Here is a 20190-nt window from a genome sequence, read left to right on the forward strand (position 1 = left end):
TTTTTTATTTTACATTTAACAACTCTACTATGAGTTGTCTACTCTTGGTTTGGACTCACCTGTTTATGAATTTATTGCATTTTCTAATTAGACCTTTATTTAACATTTTTGGAAGAACTTTAGGTAAATTGGTTGGTATATACTGTAAGATGACCAAAACAATCCTGATAAAAAAAATATTTATATAAAACATCCATCTGCTTTGCAATCTGACCACCTTGTTATTGCTGGTTTTTCTGTAACTACAGTGTCTGAGCTTAGAATTATTATTTTTTTTATTATTATTATTTTAAATCTCAGCACCTTTCTTTACAGGTCAGTCAGCGTGACCTCCAGCAGAATTTAGTTAATCAACCCGTAGAGATATTCTGTATATAGAGTTCCAACCATCAAGACGGCCATAACTTTTGCTAATTTTCCGCCAGGATCATGAGAGAATACATACTAAATAAAGCTTCACGAAAACAGTTAAAAGTGGTGTCAGTGTACACACTGATTAAAAACACCTGATATATACAAGAGAGGCTCTGGTGAAGATTCTGCTACAGTAAGTACCTGAATATTTCTTGGTCTCAGATGTATTTCAGCAAATTCTGAAAGTGATCTGCCAAAAACAGTGAACTGCACAATGATCAAACTGCATTTCCTGCTCCCCCTTGCTAACGGACCATTATTGGTTTATCTGTTGATTGGTTAATAAACCTTTCTCAGAAAACACCCTTCTTAAGAATTTTAGTTTGTTTGTAATGTTTGACATGCCATAATGATCATCAAATAATGACCAGGAATATAAAATGTCACAGACCTGCCACAAAGCAGTAGCGCCACCGCTGAGGTACAATGTGCACTAAGGGTTGGGTCGAATCTCAGCATAGTACTTGACCACCTGTGAGAAACGCACCACTTTCAAGTATCTGGTTCTCCATTTTGTGTCGTCCCACAAGTATTCAGGTGAGAGCAATTTGGTGGGCTTGTTGTACAGAAAGTACTTGTTAAGGTGAGACTCTTCCTGCCATGCTGCTTCAATCTGATTGGCTTGGTCCACTTCCAACTGCATGCGACACGTCCTCGCCAGCTTGAGCACGTTCTTGGGGCGCCCTCCAAACACGGCCCCTCCGTAGTAGTAGTCTCCTTCTCCATAAGGTATGTAGGCCTGAGATTTAGGACGCCGCTCGTATGGGAACCACCTTTTAAATGACCCGAAGAACCAGGCATGCAGAACGCCAACGAGGTCGCCCAGAGACTCCGCCCCCCAGTGAGCATAGAATTTGGAGTCGACATCGAGGCAGAATATGTAGTCTGCCTTGTCAGTGAGTTCCTCTTCAATGAGCTTCTCGATCCTCTCCATCCTGCGGAGCGAGATTTCCTGCCAGCGGTTTGAGCTTGCTGTTTTTTTCACAGTCAACTGGTGTCCCTTTCCCAGTTTTACTATGGGAACCTCATCCGGACGATCTGTAAACACGTAATAATGCACTTGGTAGCCCACAAAGAAGTGCCGCTCCGCTGACTCTAGGAAGTCTTTCAGGAAACGTACATACCTACAGGAAAATTTATCATTTCATTTAGTTTGTTAATTATGAAGAAGATGAACCACTAAAGTCTTTGATAGAACTAAAATATGCACTGACTAGAAAACTTATTAATAACAATACTGTAGGAAACTGATCAGTGTATGCAAGGATAGAGAAACAAATGACTTCAGTATTATATGAAACAATGATTTGTTCATCAGTTATACATGCCCGCCCTGTCACATTATGCCACGTTGTTATTACATCAATTTGGCAGGAATCCAGTATAAACAGGTAAGGATGTAGTATTGCATGGTGAGGACGTAGTTGAAGCCAGATCCAGGAAGAACTTAATTACATATCAATGATGGCATTAACCACGGCATTAGCATGGCTCAGATTAGATGGCATTTTTATTGCGACACGTCAATAGAGTACCGACAACGCCCTCAACTGGCTCTTGCTATGACAATGGTAGGTCCATGTCATGTTAGAGAAAACCTCATTAAGTCTATTTCATGCTTTTCTGGCACTTACTGTACGACGTTTATGGCGGGCATTCAAAGCTTCTGTTTGATTAAATATTAAACTCGCCTGCCTTTTTCCTTCTCATGTGAGATAAGGTGAAGCTCTTTCACCTGTGAACTCAACACCTGACAGACACATTATTCTGCACAAGAACGGTTTTCAAAATCGTTTTCATTTTGAGTCTAGAATGTCTGACAAAATGCCACCACATGATTACCCTCAGTGTTTTACCCACAACATTTCCATATAAAATGGCGTAATAACATACTTTCCCAGCGCAAAGACAGTGGTTGCCACGGTGATGTTCTGCCGCTTGTAGATGTTGTCAATCATCTTCAGATCAAACGTTCCCTCCCAGACGATCGGAGCTAACCATTGGGATGTTGTGGGAATGTCAGGCCGACTTACAAAACACACACACACACACACACACACACACACACATTATGGCATTGGCATGCATATACTGCACTGTATGCATATGAATGAAAAAAGAAATTCAGTAATGTCAATACGCATCAAGGTTTTAAAGAATTAAGGCATAGGCGTGCGTTAAACAACTATTATCAATTATGCTAATCATTAGCTTGTCATTACTTCTAAAAGATCATAGTGCTAAAAATCGTGGTCACAAGAACTGTAAAAAATGTAAATAAAAAAAAAATAAAAAAACCTGAGGATTTGAGTATTCCCTTTGTCTGCATGACTGTATTTACTTTTTTTTTTTTTTTTTTTTTTAGAAATCGCTCATCCATTGCTGCTACATTCCTGGGCTTTACTTTTCAGTTTTTTGTCCAAACAATGTTGACCCACCCTAAGAATTTGCTCACACGGAGTAATTGACTAAAGATTGTGTGGTGATAGCTATGCTGAAAGGTGTACCATACAACCTTGACGAAATCTTGGCTCACACTTAATCCTACTTCTTTTGTTTGAGAAAGGGGGTGTTCCTGATTTATAGGCCGAACTAAAAGGCAGACATCAGCAACTGCAGGTTGGTACAGTGACCTACAGTACTATAAAGTTAGTGCCTTTAGTTCATCGTTGTAAGAACTGTATGCATGCTCTGAGGTGCAAAAACTGCCATGACTTGTTTTTTAACAGAAGTTGGTGGTCAGAATGGCATGGTGGTGTATGTGGGTCTGCTGTGGTTGTATAAGGTTCTCGTTTTAACCTTTCCCTAGACGTCCTGCTGCAGCAAACAATAATGAACCTAGTATTGTCTACATGACATGATATAAATAAGATAAAAACATAACATTACATAAATGTATTATTATTATTTTCAGAGCATTATTTATTATTTTCATTCATGCATTCGTTCATTTGCTTAAAGCTGCTTTTCTCTCTTTTTTTTTTAGTATGAAGATTACTTCCTAATACTTTGTGAGATTGTTCTAATGTTCCATTAATCACAAGTCCACATGCTGACATACGTTTGTGGTAATGTCTCGTGCCAAAGGTTTCACAGTTTAAACTACGCAGCAGTTTCTGTTCTGGTATATAATTCTATATTTTTTGATTAGTTTACCACAGAGTGTATCATAAAGCACACACACACACACACACACACACACACACACACACTCACTCCAAATCTCTTTTTCCGTTTGTGCATGTTTGTACATTTTTGGAGAGTGAGTGAGCTGAGTGAACACTAATCCCCTTTTAAGTGCAGTCCTTAATGTTATACTAAGGGTTGGGTTCAGCTCCTTATCCTTGCTCAACTTAAAATCTACTACCTCAACTCTTTTCTGGATTACTCACAACCCAGGACAAGTCTAAACTACTACACCAGTTTACCAACGGGCCTTTGCATGATTACAATATTTGTGTGTGTGTGTGTGTGTATGTGTGTGTGAGACATGCACAAAGGGGCTGTTTCAGTCTTTGTGTGACGGGTTAATGTTTTTGTTCATGTTTGTGTGTGTGGTACGTGAGTCCGTGCGGACCGGATATTCCGCTGCACTTGTACAAAATACGTAGCACAAAGTACACAAAATGCCCCCGATGGATTTCGATCTGGGGGATTTGGATGATGGCCGTAAGACTGGGCAGATGTGATCTAAAGACATTGAGGATGCAAAATTGTGGAAGGATTTTTGATATCTCAAACGGATCAGCCGTGACAATGCCTTAAACTTACGGTGAAAAGTAGTTAATAACTTTCTGTGGTACATTATATTGAGTGACATCACATTGAGTAACATCATGGTGTGATGCTTTTTTTTCCAGCATCTGCGGCCTATTGTACACACGTACACACACACACACACACCCACACTGTCACAAACACACTCATACACACACTCCAGCTTTTTGAAGGTCTTAACATAAAATTTCCCCTATTCTACACAGACATACACACACACACATCACAAATGTTAACACTCACACAAAACATGCTCAAAGACAAACGGGTGGTGTGCTGCACCCGGGGGGGGGGGCTGCCTTCATTGTTTGCAACTGTATTACACATTGTTTTTTGCTGTCGACAGCTTCTCTGACATTTTGCAAGATGATATATGTGTGTTTATGATGCGCAGAAAATACAGCGTTGGCCAAAAATTTGAGACAAAAGTGAAATTCAATGCTTTATGGGCTTTCTTGAATATTTTAAATAATGGCGCATGTTGTCTCTGTAATGGCACATGTAGACGTCTCCTTAACAGTGTCGGAGGACGTTACTTTTTAAAGTTACTAATTACGTTACAAAATTACTGTCTTTAAACAGTAATCAGTAATCAAAGTACAAATCAAGGTAAATCGAGTACTTTTTCATCAAACTAATGTATGATTAAGCCTTCACGATCCGAGTTTCAAGACTAATTATGTGCTGGACATCGCTGAGTAAAATTCCATGCAAGTCTTTTAGTAAAAATTTTATGGATTAAAAAATATATGATTTTTTTTTTTATTAAGTCAGTATGAAAACATTTCCGCAGACATTAGTATTCCACCACAAAAAAAATAAAATAAAAAATTCAAAAAAACTGGTTTAACAGTCAAAGTCCTTATTTGAACTGTGAGTGGTTCTGCAGGATGTTCAGCTGAACTTCCTTATAAAACCACACAATTTGTACCTGGCACTAAATGGTGCCTTTTTACTTTATATGGCATTCTTTCTCTACAGCATTAACTTGCAAGACCTTTGTACTGCACATACTGCACTGCAAACAAAAGTTAGTCAGGTGTGTATCTGATTGAAGCCATGGGGAACATTTGCATAAGAGGGAGGTCTGTCTGAATGACAGAAAAACTTGGGTTTCATGGATTAATAAAGTATCAAATGTTACATATCCCATGTATGAAAAGGGCTAAATAGAATAAAAAAAGACGCAACCCCCTTCGGCACCGCTTTTTGTAAGGACAAAGTGTAAAGCGAACTGCCGACTGTAAATAAGACATTTTCTCTAGGGGACGTCAAAAATCCTGCTGTAGCAAACAAAATAGTTACTAATATAACTGACCTAGTAATTACTATTACATTATGTTTTCCAGAGCCATTTATTCATTAGGACAATCCTGAACATTTAAGTATCCCTTTTTAATTGTTAGTAAGTATATGCAATATTATACGACAATTACACTGCCTAGCCAGACACAAAGTCCCAGTTTTAAAAGGAGCAACCTACAGTATGAGGGGCAATAAAAACCACTTGTTAGTGAGAAACATTATAAAAAAGTTTTTATTTTGCTGAAATAAAGATTGGACTTTGGAGTGATGGACAAAGGTCATGTGACCTGATGAGTGCAGACTGAGTCTATTCCAGAGTTGGGCGTGTCAGGGTAAGAAGGGAAGAACATAAAGCGATGCTCCCATCATGCATAGTGTCCACTGTACAAGCCTCTGGAGAAAGTGTTATGATCTGGGGTTGATCAGTTACTCAGGTCGAGACTCAGGAACGTTATGGGGCAATAAAATAAAGTCAGTCGACCACCTGAATGTACCGAATCACCAGGTTATCACATCTATGGAGGGTTTTTCTTCCCTGATGGCATGACGCGTATTTCAGGAGTGTGAGGAGGATTTTCAGAGTGTAAGCTCTGGGAGCACGAGACACTAACTGGCCACCGCATTGTGTGTTATAAACAAAGCTAAAGGTGACTAAATTAATTCAAGCTAGTGTATTGTGTGTGTGTGTGTGTGATTTTGAACAAAAGATGTTCTTTTGTTTCAAAAGATGTTCCTGAGTTCTTTAGAACTCAGGCTGTGGTCTCCCTTCATGGGAAACATGCGTCGTTTGAAGATGTCTCTGGTACAACCACAGAATGACTCACTACTCAAAAGTTAGGGTGAATATAGTGGTGGACTAAAATAGTGGGAAATGTACTTTACTAGGGGGTGCAGGTGGGGAAATTTTGGAAGACAAATGATAATTTATGCCTATTATTATTATTATTATTATTATTATTTTTATTTTTTTTATTTTTTCCTTTTTATGAGTAACATGTTCTCAATGGTGTGTTTTGTGTGTGTGTGTGTGTGTGTGTGTGTGTGTTTAGCTGCTTACCTGTTCCTGGGTGGAGTAAATATAAGGTAAACTAACCTGTAAAAAAACAACACACACATTTTTCTCAGTAACTTTAGATCATTAAATGCAATTAAGACAATTAAGACTGCTATCTCTCTCTTTATCTCTCTCACACACACACACACACGCGCGCGCGCGCGCGCACAACTTGGCTTTTTTAACGAAAATTTAAAAAGCTGCGCGAGGTGGTGAAGAAACTGAAAATCAATTTTAAGGGACAAAAAAACAATTACAGTGCATAAAGAGTTATATCTTTTTTTATCCGTATTATTATTATTATTATTATTATTATTATTACTTTGTAGTGATGCACTGTTCTTGCATTTTTCACACCCGCACCTGATCCGACCAGATAAAAAACCCAATCCGACCCCCTGACCCGCTCGAACATTCGCGAATCAAGCACCGCACTGGCACCGGCGCCCACCGGCCCGTGACGTGACATCACAAACGTGCTGGAGTTTATACTGTAAGCTCTAATGGAGGAGCGCAGTGACAGCACTGACAGGTGAGAGTGAGTGAGAGAGAGAGAGAGAGAGAGAGAGAGGGGAAAGTGAATATGTAGTCTTATTAATAAGATTAATATACATCTGACTCTGAATGTACTTTCTTATCATGACTCGCACTAATTTGGTGTGTACAAGATTTAAAGAGTCAAAGTGTTTGTAAATCTTTGAAATTGGCATTTTCTAAAGACAGCAGTTGCCATGCATCTGATCTAACGAGCTGATTAAGGTCTAAAAACTTGTTAAAAGAATCTGAGACTCTGGAACTCTAAGAGTACCCAAACTTTTGCACAGTGCCATAAAAATATTTATGTTTTAAATTTTTGTTCAATTTATGGCAAAAAAAAAATATATATATGCATCAATGTTTGCTGAAAATATTGTGCATTTTTTTCCATTTCCAAGAGAGACATCTTTTTAATTAAAACAAATCACCCAAATCTGTTGTTTATTAAGGGGTGCCTAAACCTTTGCATAAAACTGTATTAACAAGCATTATGTACAGCAGGTGCTTGTGAGCTGAGTCAAATCTAAGAGTCTAAACAAACCTCCAACGTCTGAAAAATGTTATGCTGATGCTTTTATGCAGCTGAGTGGTTAAGCATTGAGGGCTTTGTTAAAGAAACAGAGACAGAGTGATAGGTCGGGGATTTGACTTCGCAATATCCTGACTTGTAGCTCAGTGCCCTAACCACACCCGGGAAGCTTTTCCACACATATAAAGCTGATGATCATAACGTTTCTATATCTGTATGCTGTAAAATGTATTATTCCATTAGCAAATAAATTTCTTTACATTTTTTTTTTTATTTTACAAAAAATACATTTTTTTTTGTCTTTTTTCTCTGGATGTTTTAGTAACCAGCACAGCCCACATGCACACCTGCTTATCTCGTGTTAAAAGCAGTCTTCCAGTTCGTCCACTTTGTCCATGACGGCAGATTGTTTCGAAGATCGAACACAAACGAAACACACAGTTCAGACTTACAGTAATGTGTTTCAGGACGTTTCGACACACGATTAAATCAGCTACAGACCGATTGGAGTTCGTTAAGAAGGAAGTGGAACGAGAATTTTCTTTCCTTAAATTATACAGTAAGACATTTTAAATTATTTCAGTCAGTTTGTGTGTGACGCACTTTATAAGATTTATTGCAAAATAATGAATCATTTCGTTGAGTTTTGCGGTAATTCTCGTAACAGCTTAGTTTACTAAAATAATCATAGTAATATGAACAACAGAACAATAATAAAAATAATAATAATAATGACTTACCCAAAAACTGAAACAATGATGATTGTTAAAAACAGATATAGGTTCTGTCCTAACCGCATTTTAATATTTCTGTAGGTCATTCCCTTTATTCTCCACTAAAGTAGTGTGTGAGTGTGTGAGAGAGAGAGAGAGAACGAGAGATAGAGAAAGACACATACAAAGTGACAAAATTTGGCTCAGTCTGTGTCTAGGTGTGTATGTGCGTGTGTGTGTAAAACAGATAAAGGGAGGCGCCGTGAGCTTACTGATCTCATCCCAAGATTACTATTATGTACTGTTGTACTGCGAATGTTGTACCTTCACCAAATCCTACAGAATACACTTAAGTATCCTCATTTTATTTACAAAGCTATACATTATTAAGAGATTATGGGTGTTATTGTGTGTGTGTCATGTGTATGAGCGTGTCTTTCGCAAACGAGATTTAAAAAACATGAAACGCAAGATATTTTATTTATCAATAAGAAGGAGACTGTTTGGAATAATTTCTGGATATTGCTTATACCAAATATTGATTTGCATTAAAAAATGTATATATATATATATATATATATATATATATATATATATATATATATATATATATATATACATGTGTGTGTGTGTATATATATATATATATATATACACACACACACATATATATAATTTTTTTTTTTTTTTTAATGCCAAAAAAAAAAAAAAAAAAAACATGCAAAAGGAAAACAACAAATTTAAGCGCAACCACAGCCGGGAGACTTTCATGCAATTGCTGCCATATAAATAATAAAATGATTTACATGTAAGGGCCTGAATATGCAAACCTTAGCGGTTACACACACAAAAAAAGTATTTTTTTTTTCCATTCGGAGTACCTGCATGAACGCAACATAAACACAAATTCTGTTCCCTCTTCAGTACATACATTCTGTTCATTCACATGGCTACCTTTGTACATCGTTACAGCTGCGATTAAGGTAAATGTCTAATGTATTTTTTATAACATAGTCTCTATAACTTCTGACCATCGATTTGATCTGATCAAAAGCAGAACTGTGTGTGAATGTGGGACGGTGGTTTCCAGTGAGTTTTGCAAAAGCCATTAGGTACCACGACCATTTAGAACATCAGGATGCAAAGGAACCTGAACACCTTTGGTAGGCATTATGTTAAACATCCATACAGAAATACTAAGTAAAAAAACAAATGTTATAGCATATTTATTTTAATACAGACTAATCATTACAATAAATCATATAACTCTCTTACCTTTCAGTTTTTTTTAATTAGTATTAATATCCTGACACTTCCTTCAATGCTTTACACAGCTTTTAAAATTATAATAATGCATTAAACACTATATATTTAGGTAATTTATTAATTATATATCAATAAAAGCTCATGTGCTCATAAGCATATAAAAGATGTTGAGAAAGATTGATGGAAAAACTTTAGTGGTAGAAATTCATTATAAAGATAAAGAAAAGTGACTTTAGTGACTTTTCAGTAAAAGAAATAGGCAAAATAAAAGTCAAAGAGTTCTACATAACAGATAGTGTTTTTAGTTGCCAGTGTCTAATTGCGGAAGTAAGTGCAGATTAATTTTATTTCCTATACAATACAGAAACGTTTTGTTAAACTTTAACAATGGTCTAATGGGAAAACATACAAAACACTAGCAGGTACAAAAAACAACAACAAAAGACAAAAAACAATGAGTGCTGCACAAGACATGTCAGAAATATTTGCGATGGTTTAACATAATAAAGATTACACATAAGGAATTTTTAATTCACCACAATTCCAGTCTATGGGATTTGGGCCATTAAACAATATTAATATTAACCATAGTAATGGTTTAACTTTATGCTTATTAAAGAAATTTATGTCTGAATTGGTTAAGAAGTGGACATAGAATATACTAAAAAAAACCAGGAGACTTTATCTCTTACCCAGAAGTGTCCATGCTCCAAAGGCTGCTGAATTTGATCAATTAGAGTTTGTCTAGACTTAAAGCACAGTTATGTAAATAGCACCAAATTCTAAACAAACATTGTGGCCTTAATTGAAGTTGACAGTTAGCAGTAAAACCTGAAGCAAATTATGCCTCTCCATGACACAAATAAAATTCCCCTTAGGAGATTTTACAAATAAACTAATAGATTCTTAGTTTTACTTGACTAGCACAATTCGTAGTAGGCCAACAGCTTACATCAAGTTATGTTAGCCAGTGTACCATTGAACATTAGTAGAACATCTCTAATGACACTTAAGTGAGCGCACACTAATGTACTTACTGCTGTAAAGTAATAATAAAACAAATGAACCTGCACTTTACCTCTGTAAAGGATCGCGACAGAGCAGAGAGAGAGTGCGTGTGTGAAAGGTCAACTTTCACGCACACACATACAAACACGAAATAAAAGATGTTTTACGCGCACACATGTGGTCACAGTGCTCGTCTTGTGGAACACTCGTAAACCGCGTTACTCGCAATCTGAGGTTCCACTGTACAGAGGCTCATTATTAAAGACGTATTTAACACAGGATTCAAAGTAGTGATAACTACAACTAAAATGTATCATAGCAAAAACAATTGACACAAACCCTTGTTTATGATATAAGAATGCATTACCACACACACACACACACACACACACACTTCAGCGCTTCAGTGATGGAACTGGCTACTGTAGCAGTCATGAATTCTGTATGTTATAAGAGGGGAGAAAGAAGAATAGAAGACAAATTTTAAAAAAGGAACTATGTCACTGGTCAGTGTGGTTACTCTTCTCTACCAGGGAACTGACACTGATAGCAGCATAACTGAAGTACACATGGTTTTACATGAGGGTACAGATGTTATTGTCTACTTTAGAAGTCAAGTAGAATCCCAGTTCTTGGAATGTGTGTCTTCACTAAGTAATGGTCCACTTAATGCAATTTCAAATGACAGTGATATTCTGGCTCGTCTCTTGACGCTTTCTGATTGACAGCACAATAATTGCTAAGCATCAACAAGGTATTCTTGCTTTATATTATATTTATGTAACTCCTTCTGGAACAACAAGCACTGCACCTTAATTAAATGTCTGGTAGACATCTCATCCTGGATCAGCTAAAACTCGATCTCAGTAAAACTACACTGCTGTTCATTCCTGGTGATCCATCCTCCTGTCAAGACCTTGTGGTTTGCTTGCAACTTTATATCCATCTATCCATGTATCTGTCTATCCATCTATCCGTCCATCCATCCAGTTTCTGTTTGGATTTTTGCGTTTGCTTTTAATTATGATAAAATCTCACAACATTAAAAAATATCCGGACTTGCATCCTGTTGTTTGAAGATCACTAATGACTCAGCTGTTTGCACATTTACTATTGGTTTGTTTTACCATTTAGGTGCCAGAACAGAGAAGAATCTTGGTTTATGCCTTTCTTGTACCCTGAGAGAAAGTGGGTCAAGTTGAGCAGTGCTAAAGGCTCCGAGGGAGCGTGGTGCAGTGCTGGGTGTGAGAAATACTTTGTGGCAACTGGGGGATGGCCTGTTTTTGACTTTGTTGGCAAGCATAAGTGTTTTAAGTCTGGTGACGCAGCTACAGAAGGCCAGTGAATAGAGCAGTGGGGTGGGGTGGGGTGGGGTGGGGTGGGAGAAATTAGGATAGGCTGAATTCATTTTTTTCAGTTTACGCCAAAGGTTGCATGCAGTGACTGAAAAAAAGAGAGAAAAAAGATGAGTCAAGTGTTGAGTGTTATTTGCATACCCTGTAGGAGTGGTATGACAACCCATGTAAAGACGATGATTACCCAAAGAGATAATAATGCAGGTCTCATGAAGGCCGGATGAATGCGAAATGTATTGCACTGGCAGATCCGTGGTCACCTCCACAGGCGATTGATAAGCGATGGCGCCATGGAGGCAATCAGGGGAGATCAGGGCTTCACCTGGCAGAGCGTCTATTTAGGGCCCTGAAAACCAGCACGTGGTGTCCATGCATCAGGTACCACCAGGTAGAGAGCACATCTCTCCAGTATTAGGGCCAAAGACAAACACAAAGATGGAGATCATTCTACAGAACAAGCCTGCGTCCCAGAGACAGAGAGCACCTTCTCTGGAGCGGACAAGAGCATTAATCTCTACTTTTACTCCAGTACAGGATATGTGGACTTTGCCTACCTCTGCAAGGTTTTCATTAGTTTTTCATTAGTTCTAAATTTTCTAATTTTATCACTTTTGACTTATTTGGATATTTTCATTTTTATTTTTTCTAATTAAAAGTTAGAAAGGGGATCTTTATGAGCTGCATCTGAAGTATGTTGCAGGTATCAGAGAATCACCTTCATGCAGCTACACTTCCCAGAACACACCGATGTCTCCAAACATGGCTGCTGGTAACTACTGCTCATTCCCCACTCTCACCTGTGTTCTGAGCACAAACACCTGCAGACAAAAAGTCTGTTTGCACACACACTCACACACACACACACATAGACACCCACACACAGAAACAGCCATTAAGTGACATTCAGTGTTCCTTTTAAGTGACATGACAAGCCTCTTGTTATCGTACGTACAGTTTCCATTTATTTTTGCAACATTGTTTGCACATTGCCTGATTCTTTGCCGTTTCTTTTTTGTTGAATTGCATGTTTGAATTGTTTTAACATGTTTGACAGCCTTGTCTTTGTATCAGGACCACGTCCCTTGTTCGACAGCTGGTACCGTGAATAGACCGATTTACCTTACATATACTAAACATAATTTAGTCTACTGTGCACTATAATCTTTATGTTTGTGAATAAGTATTTTAATGTTAAAATAACATTGAACTTTTTTCTTTACCAACTTCTTGCTAACTACACTGGGAAAAACAATGATTTATGAACAACATGTGGCTTGATGAGAGTCTTCTCTTGGTATTCACATTCCAGCTGACCAACCATAGCGTGTAGAAGAGAAGATTTATAAATAAATTTGAAAAAGATCAAATGAAAATGATTAGCAATGTCTTAAAGCAGTTTGTGTAGTTTGCAATCGCTGAGTGTTCTTACACAGTGGAGTCAGTCTGTCTAGTTAAGATCATTAACAGGTAGGAGGGTGACATGGTGGTTCCACCCTATTCTAACATACACCCCACCATTGGATGAGTGTTGTAATAGAGTTAAAACTATACTGTGATATAGGGTTTAGACTTCTGCTCGGAGATTGAGTGGACACCCATTGAAGCTTGACAAATTGGGCGTGTCCTGGGGTAAAAACGTCTGTGCCTATGAAGTTAAAAGAGCCAGTTCAGGAAGGTAAGGCACACAAGAATTTGCCTGGGCTAGCCTCCATTAAACAGAACAGAACAAACAAAACAAAGTGCTTTTTAGATTACACTCCCCTACACGGATTTAACGCAATGCCCCTAAATGCACAGTTCTTCAAAGGTCTATACTTGTAGAACAGAATAACAGAGACCCCCTGGGGCAGACTGGAGACGTTATATTTCACAGTTGACTTGGTAACATTTGGAGATTGCCCTATAGGAGGAGTCTAAAATCTGTTGTTAGGAAAACTGTGTGTAATCTGACCCTTACCTGCATGTAGGACAAAGAGCTGGAGGTTAATTATGAGCCCACAAGCCCACTACAGATCACGTTACATCATTACTACACTTTTTGGTGTTTATGCCTTCATATGCCTGCTTTGTTCTATATGTTTTATTCCCAAGCATTTTATTGTGCAAAGATGTTTCTATTGTCAATGCTACGTTTCCCTAGTTCTTGCTATTGTACCTGTGATATTTGCACTGAGTTCATTTCTGTTTGTCTATTTGTTAATAATACGTGTGTGTTTGCATCCACATCCATTACCAGGGGTCTGTTCTTCCTCTGTCGCTAACTTAGTTAGCTGGATTTGATTGTTGTGGATTTGTCCTGATCTTGGATTGTTTCGTTCTTCGATGCGCATCTCGCATTTGCTGTCATAGCAACAGGTCCGTAAGCTCGAACCTGCTCGGAAGCAGGTTTATTTCATGTAAACAAGGTTTAGGCTGCGCTCCTGGCGGGTTATGATTGGTTGCAATGGCGAGGTCACATCTCATTGGTTAAAGAGCACGACAGAGGCGGACTGACTCACGTGGAAAAAGTAAAATATCTTGCATATTTATATGGATGGATATATTTAAACATACTGTACATACAGTATGTATACATGATTTGTGTGTTAATCGCTGTGTGTGTCTGATGATATGTAACATTCTATACCCCGATTGCGTATATATAAGTGGAGGTAATTTTCTCAAATCTGTGGCAGACATGTCTTGTCTGTTTATGAGAGAGCAACCGGTTACCGAAGGTGCGAGGATTATTCGCAGAGTTTTTTTTATTCCTCGTGTATTGCGTAGATAGACAGGATCCTTTGGCGCAGCATGACAGGATACTTCTTTAGAAAGTATATCGCTTTTCTTGTGAGGGTATCATTTATATAATTTCTTTGTGAAACCCCTCACCGGAGTCGAGCGGTAACAACTGCACAAACTGTGTGTATTGCCCTGAGGTTCTTTGCGAGTGGCACTTTCCTTTACACCATTGAAGACGCGGAGACCGTGGCGAAAAGTGCTGTCTGCCGTGCCATTCGGAAAGTTTACTTGCCACTTAAACAGTTTTTGTGGGTATTTGTGTTATTTCCAAGCCACTTAAGACGCCAGGATGTAAAACAGAAGTTTGCCATTGCAGGTATGGTATAGGTATTGTTGATGAAAATAATGCAATTATGATAATTCCAATAAGTATGAAGTGTGTCCCCAGGCTTCCCTAATGTGATTGGTGCCATAGACTGCACCCACGTTCTTATCAAGGCCCCACCAGACGCCAATGAAGGGGATTTTGTGAATCGACAGTGTTAATGTGCAGGTAAGTTAATATATTTTAATTTAATGAAAGGAAAAAGTATGCATTTGACTGATTTCTAAGATGGTGTGTGATTCTTTGTGCCACATTATGAATGAGGAAGCCAAATGGCCTGGTTCAGTACATGATTTTTCACATTAGTTCCAACGATTTGAACGTGGTAAGGGAAATAGAAAATGTGAAGCTTGCACTTACAGTAAGCTGGAGCTAACATAATTGACTTTTCCCATAAAACAGGTGATTACGATGGGGTTCTTATTGGAGACGGGGGTTATGCCTGCAGGCAGTACTTCATGACTCCATTCCCAGACCCAAACCCAGTTCCACAAGCCCGATACAATGCAGCTCTAACTAGGACAAGCGCATTGAAATGACCTTCGGGCAACAAAAGAGAAGATTTCAGTGTCTGAAAAGTCTGAGGGTTGCACCCGACAGGGCCTGTGACATTACTGTTGCATGTTCTCTGTTACACAACATCACCACCATCAGAAAGGAGAGGACCCCTGTGGTGGAGGTGCATCCTGATGATGACCTCCAGCCAGTGCACTTGGATCAACCTAGTGGAAAAGCTGCATGGGACAGAATTGTAAAATACCATTTCACATTATTATTAACAGAATAAAAGAACAACACTACACAAATATGGTTATTTTCTTGTGTTTTATTTGAAATTAAGCACATCTTTTGCCTGCAATAAGAGAGAGAAAGGTCAACAATAGTAGGGTACTATGTGTGAAAGTCACATCACTTACTGTGAAGTGATGATTTTGTTTTTGTTTTTAATTATCCACCTTAATTTGTGCTTCCACTCTCCATTTCATCCATACCAAGTAGTTAATTTAAAGCTAAAGGTTTCTTCGGCACAAAGAATGGATGTCACCTAACCCTAACCCTAACCCTGTGCCAGTTGTGGAGGAGAAAAATAAAATAAATAAAAAAAAAACAGAAAAACAAAAGGGGGACACCTACAGTAAATATGTGCCTCTCACAACAAATTTCAATCACAAGTATAAAACTGGTAACCACAGTTTCACTTCTGTGCGTAGAGTCTTCTGGAGCACTTTCTACAGGCCCCCCTGGAGGTGAGGACTCCGGCAACTCACAAATAATAAAACACCATCATTTTACATTTACATAAAGACACACACGCCTTCTTACGGATAATTCCTCCAGAAACTCGTCAGACAGGGTTTCTTCACTGTGCAATGGAAACAAATAGGTCATTTCATAAAGGAGCACTCTTAGCTCATTTTCTACAGTATAGTTTAAAAGAAAACAAGCAAAAAAAAAAAAAACAAACATAAGTGGAAAAACACTATATATATATATATATATATATATATATATATATATATATATATATATTAGTGCTGTCAAAATTAGCACGTTAACGCATGCGATTAATTTGAAATATTTAACGCATAAAAAAAATTTAACGCAATTAACGCGGTTGCAGTTTTTTTTATTTCCTGTTGTGGCCAACGTGTGTTCAACGTGCAAAGAAGTATGGATAAGACCAAGGAAGGACTTTTAGACAGAAAGTTTCAGTATAAAACTCTGCCGGATGGTTCTGTGGATAAAACAAAAGTAATCTGTACATTTTGCAAAGCCGAATTTAAATACCACAAAAGTAATTCGTCTTTGACATATCACTTAAAAGCAAAACACCCCACCGAAACAATCTCTACAGGGCCTCGCCAATGTAAATTGCATTGATTGTTTTAAAATTCAAATGACACAAATGGCACATACCTGTGTTTTTATTTCTGTAATAAATATGGCTTTCAAGCCAACAGTTAATTTGGAGAATATTGATGGTTTATTGCAGGTATGTTGTTTACATGAGAAAATCTGTGTTACAAGTTAAACAAAAATTCTAATTAACAATCATATTTGAATTTAAATAGTTTCATTGTCTTAAGTTTACATTAATTTTTTACATTTACATATCCAAAAAGTTTCAGTCTTTTAATTGTGATTAATCGCGATTAATTGCAAAAAAAAAAAAAAAATTTTTTTTAATGTTAAAAAAAAAATTTAATCAATTGACAGCACTAATATATATATATATATATATATATATATATATTCTATGGTAATGCCCAGTTGGTAGAACTTCAACAATCATGTAGTGAATGAAAAAACAGACTTTGTTTTGAAAGACTTTAGAGTTGGTCTATTAAGAATGTTTAGTCTTAAAATTCATTAATCTGTAAATATTGGATTAATGTGATGAAATAATATCAATTACTAAAGGTGAAGGTTGTTTAAAATACTTTCTGTATATAAATCAGTTCTCTGTAATATGTAAAATGCTCATTTGGTAACTAATGAGGGGTTACCGTTGGCCAATTTAAAAATGAAGGAGGAGTTGGAGGAGTACGGGGGAACAAAAAACTGTTTGGAGAAGAGAGTGTGTAGGGGGAACGAGAAGCCAACTGTATTTGATATTATGTTACTTGTTGACTTGTATTATGAATGTTTTCTTTGTTGGTTGATTTCCTCTTTTTGTTTTTCCTTTTGACAACCTGTCTTCATTGGACTTTGGTCCTTGTGCACCTTTTTGGAAAACCTGTGGCACAGTAAAATATTTTTCCGTTGACATTTTTGGAGTCTTTGCCATCTCTTTTCACGGCCTGTGGCCTTTCATCAACTATCCCACCACACAGTACATTATGAATTCAATTATGCTCTTCTATAGTTTTTTTTAAATGCCATTTTATAGTAAAATATTTCATACAAAGCCATCTTTCAGGAAAGGTAACAAAGAAGCTGGTAGCAAATTTCAATTCAAATTCAAATTTTATTTGTCACGTACACAGTCATACACAGTACGATATGCAGTGAAATGCTTTTTCGACTACCAGTGACCTTAAAATAAAAACTTAAACATAAAAATAAATATAAATAAAAGGTAATATGGTAGAAAATAAAGTTAACTGGTAAAATATACTGTACAAGTAAAAATAAAGACATATTGCAGTAAAAGAAATATTGCAGAAAAATGAAATTAACTAGTAAAAGTAAAAATATACTGTGCTACCTAAAATAAAATAAGAATAAAAATATACTGTACAAATAAGAACAAAATATATATAATATAGAAATATGAAAGAAGAAAATAGAAATTTGTCCATAAGTAATGTTAAAATATTATACGTATATGTATAATATTTTTTACTGTAATGTAAAAATAATATAGCTACGTAAGGAATGCGTTGTTAGAAATATTGACAGTATGAGGAACAACAAGACAAAGTGCTTTTTATGCACTGATTTAACACAATGCCCCTATATGCACAGTTCTTTAAAATTTTTATTTAGAGTAGATTCTGACCTACTCCTAAATTGATAAGACTAAAACGACAGGGAAGAAGAATTTTAGCGTCACAGTCCCTCCATCTAGGTTCCTCACAATGTTGTCTAATGAATTTGATTTGTTTCTTTGGTTTTGTTTTTTTCTCGAGGCCTATTTTAAACCCCCACTACCATCAGAACCAGGATGGATAAACGAATTTGATTTGTTTCTTTTTCCTTACCACTGTCACCGTCAACTTGACTTGCTCATCAGAGACATTTCATTCATCATTTATTCATTCATTCATCTCATTATTATCTAGGCACATTTTTCTCACACATACACACTTCCATAAATTTTCTTTTTTAAATTTTCTTTTTATTTTTGTGAAGCTGCTTTGAGACAATGACCACTGTTAAAAGCGCTGTATAAATAAAATTTAATTGAATTGTTCTCTCCATTAGGGTGACATGGGGACTAGAGCAGTTCTATCAAATCCTAGACAGTCCATGTTTAAGCTCGAGTCCAAAGTCAAGACCTAATTGAGGAGTATATAAAAATTTTAACTGTATAGTAATGAAAGTAAATGTATAATAGCAATGGTTGTAAACACTGTTGTTTATAATCAAATGGAAAGTCAATAGATCTAATTATTTATTTACATAATTTATTACTTTTTAGAAATGCCACTTTAGACATTATAAATAGAAAAAAATATTTATGAAAAAAATAAATATGAAAATGGGTTCAATAAACGGTGTTGGTTATTCTTACATGGTTTCCTTTGGAGCTTGAACAACTTGAGTAAATAAGAACATGCTCTCCTTCTCCACTATCCCCACTCACCAGGAAATAATAATAATAATAATAATAATAATAATAATAATAATAATAATTAGTAATAATAATAATAATAATAATAATAATAATAATAACTATTATTATTATTATTATTATTATTAATAATAATAATAATAATTATTATTATTATTATTATTATTATTATTATTATTACAAAACTATAATTATTTTAACAAACAAGCTATTTTACATTAATTTTTAGAGGAAGAGACTTGCTCTACATAGGCCACCTAGTGCAGTTTAATAACATAAAATCATTCACTTTATATAAAAGAACCAAGTATCTGCTGCCCCTTAGTGTTACAGCAGTTATTAATTTTTACAACACCTAATAATTTAATTCATCTTAAGAATTCAAATTTAAAATAAAATTTAAATCAAATTCAAATCAAATTTAAATTTTATTTGTCACGTACACAGTCATACACAGTACGATATATAGTGAAGTGCTTACACGACCGCCTTCGACCTTAAATAAAAAAAAAAAGAAATAAGAAATGACAAGAAATAAGAGAAAAATAAAAATAGCAATAAATTAATAAATAGTTTAACTTAGAAGTTAGACCAAAATATAAAAAATTTCAAAAATATACAAGAAATATAAAAACTTTTCTGTATCAGACAAAATAAATTTAGATTTGGATGCAGATAAAAAGTGGAATGAATGGAAAATTTTCAGAAGTGTGCAAATGAGCATCGTGAGTGCAAGCGTGCATTATGCAGTATGTGTGCAAATGTTGCAATGTCTGTGCAAATGTGCAGTGTTCATAGTTGTCCAGTCTACAGTGTATTGTGGTGTGTG

At 36.3% G+C, this 20190-nt stretch overlaps 1 protein-coding gene and 1 long non-coding RNA gene across 2 annotated transcripts; one reads left to right on the forward strand and one right to left on the reverse strand.

Annotated features, from left to right (window-relative positions):
* Positions 1 to 524: 524 nt before the first annotated feature.
* LOC128511785 (globoside alpha-1,3-N-acetylgalactosaminyltransferase 1-like) lies at positions 525 to 8476 on the reverse strand. The gene is made up of 5 exons (XM_053484767.1): positions 8357 to 8476; positions 6554 to 6589; positions 3631 to 3639; positions 2308 to 2442; positions 525 to 1538 (listed from the first exon to the last, which is right to left on the reverse strand). The coding sequence occupies exons 1-5, from the start codon at positions 8434 to 8436 to the stop codon at positions 848 to 850; spliced, it is 951 nt and encodes a 316-aa protein (XP_053340742.1). The 5' UTR covers positions 8437 to 8476; the 3' UTR covers positions 525 to 847.
* On the forward strand, positions 7947 to 15808 carry LOC128511786 (uncharacterized). Its single transcript, XR_008356209.1, has 3 exons — positions 7947 to 8175; positions 15128 to 15232; positions 15467 to 15808. It is a non-coding gene; the product is annotated as an uncharacterized LOC128511786 (long non-coding RNA).
* Positions 15809 to 20190: the final 4382 nt, after the last annotated feature.

This window comes from Clarias gariepinus, chromosome 24 (assembly GCF_024256425.1).
Source record: "Clarias gariepinus isolate MV-2021 ecotype Netherlands chromosome 24, CGAR_prim_01v2, whole genome shotgun sequence".
NCBI lineage: Eukaryota > Metazoa > Chordata > Actinopteri > Siluriformes > Clariidae > Clarias > Clarias gariepinus.

What these genes read in the sequence shown, in the direction of transcription:
- LOC128511785 (XM_053484767.1), bottom strand. Translation starts at nt 8,436, where the DNA reads ATGACCTACAGAAATATTAAAATGCGGTTAGGACAGAACCTATATCTG. An exon ending in ATCATTGTTTCAGTTTTTGG is followed by an intron (nt 6,590 to 8,356) that starts GTAAGTCATTAT and finishes GTTTTTTTACAG; the next exon opens with GTTAGTTTACCTTATATTTA. An exon ending in ACTGTCTTTGCGCTGGGAAA is followed by an intron (nt 1,539 to 2,307) that starts GTATGTTATTAC and finishes ATTTTCCTGTAG; the next exon opens with GTATGTACGTTTCCTGAAAG.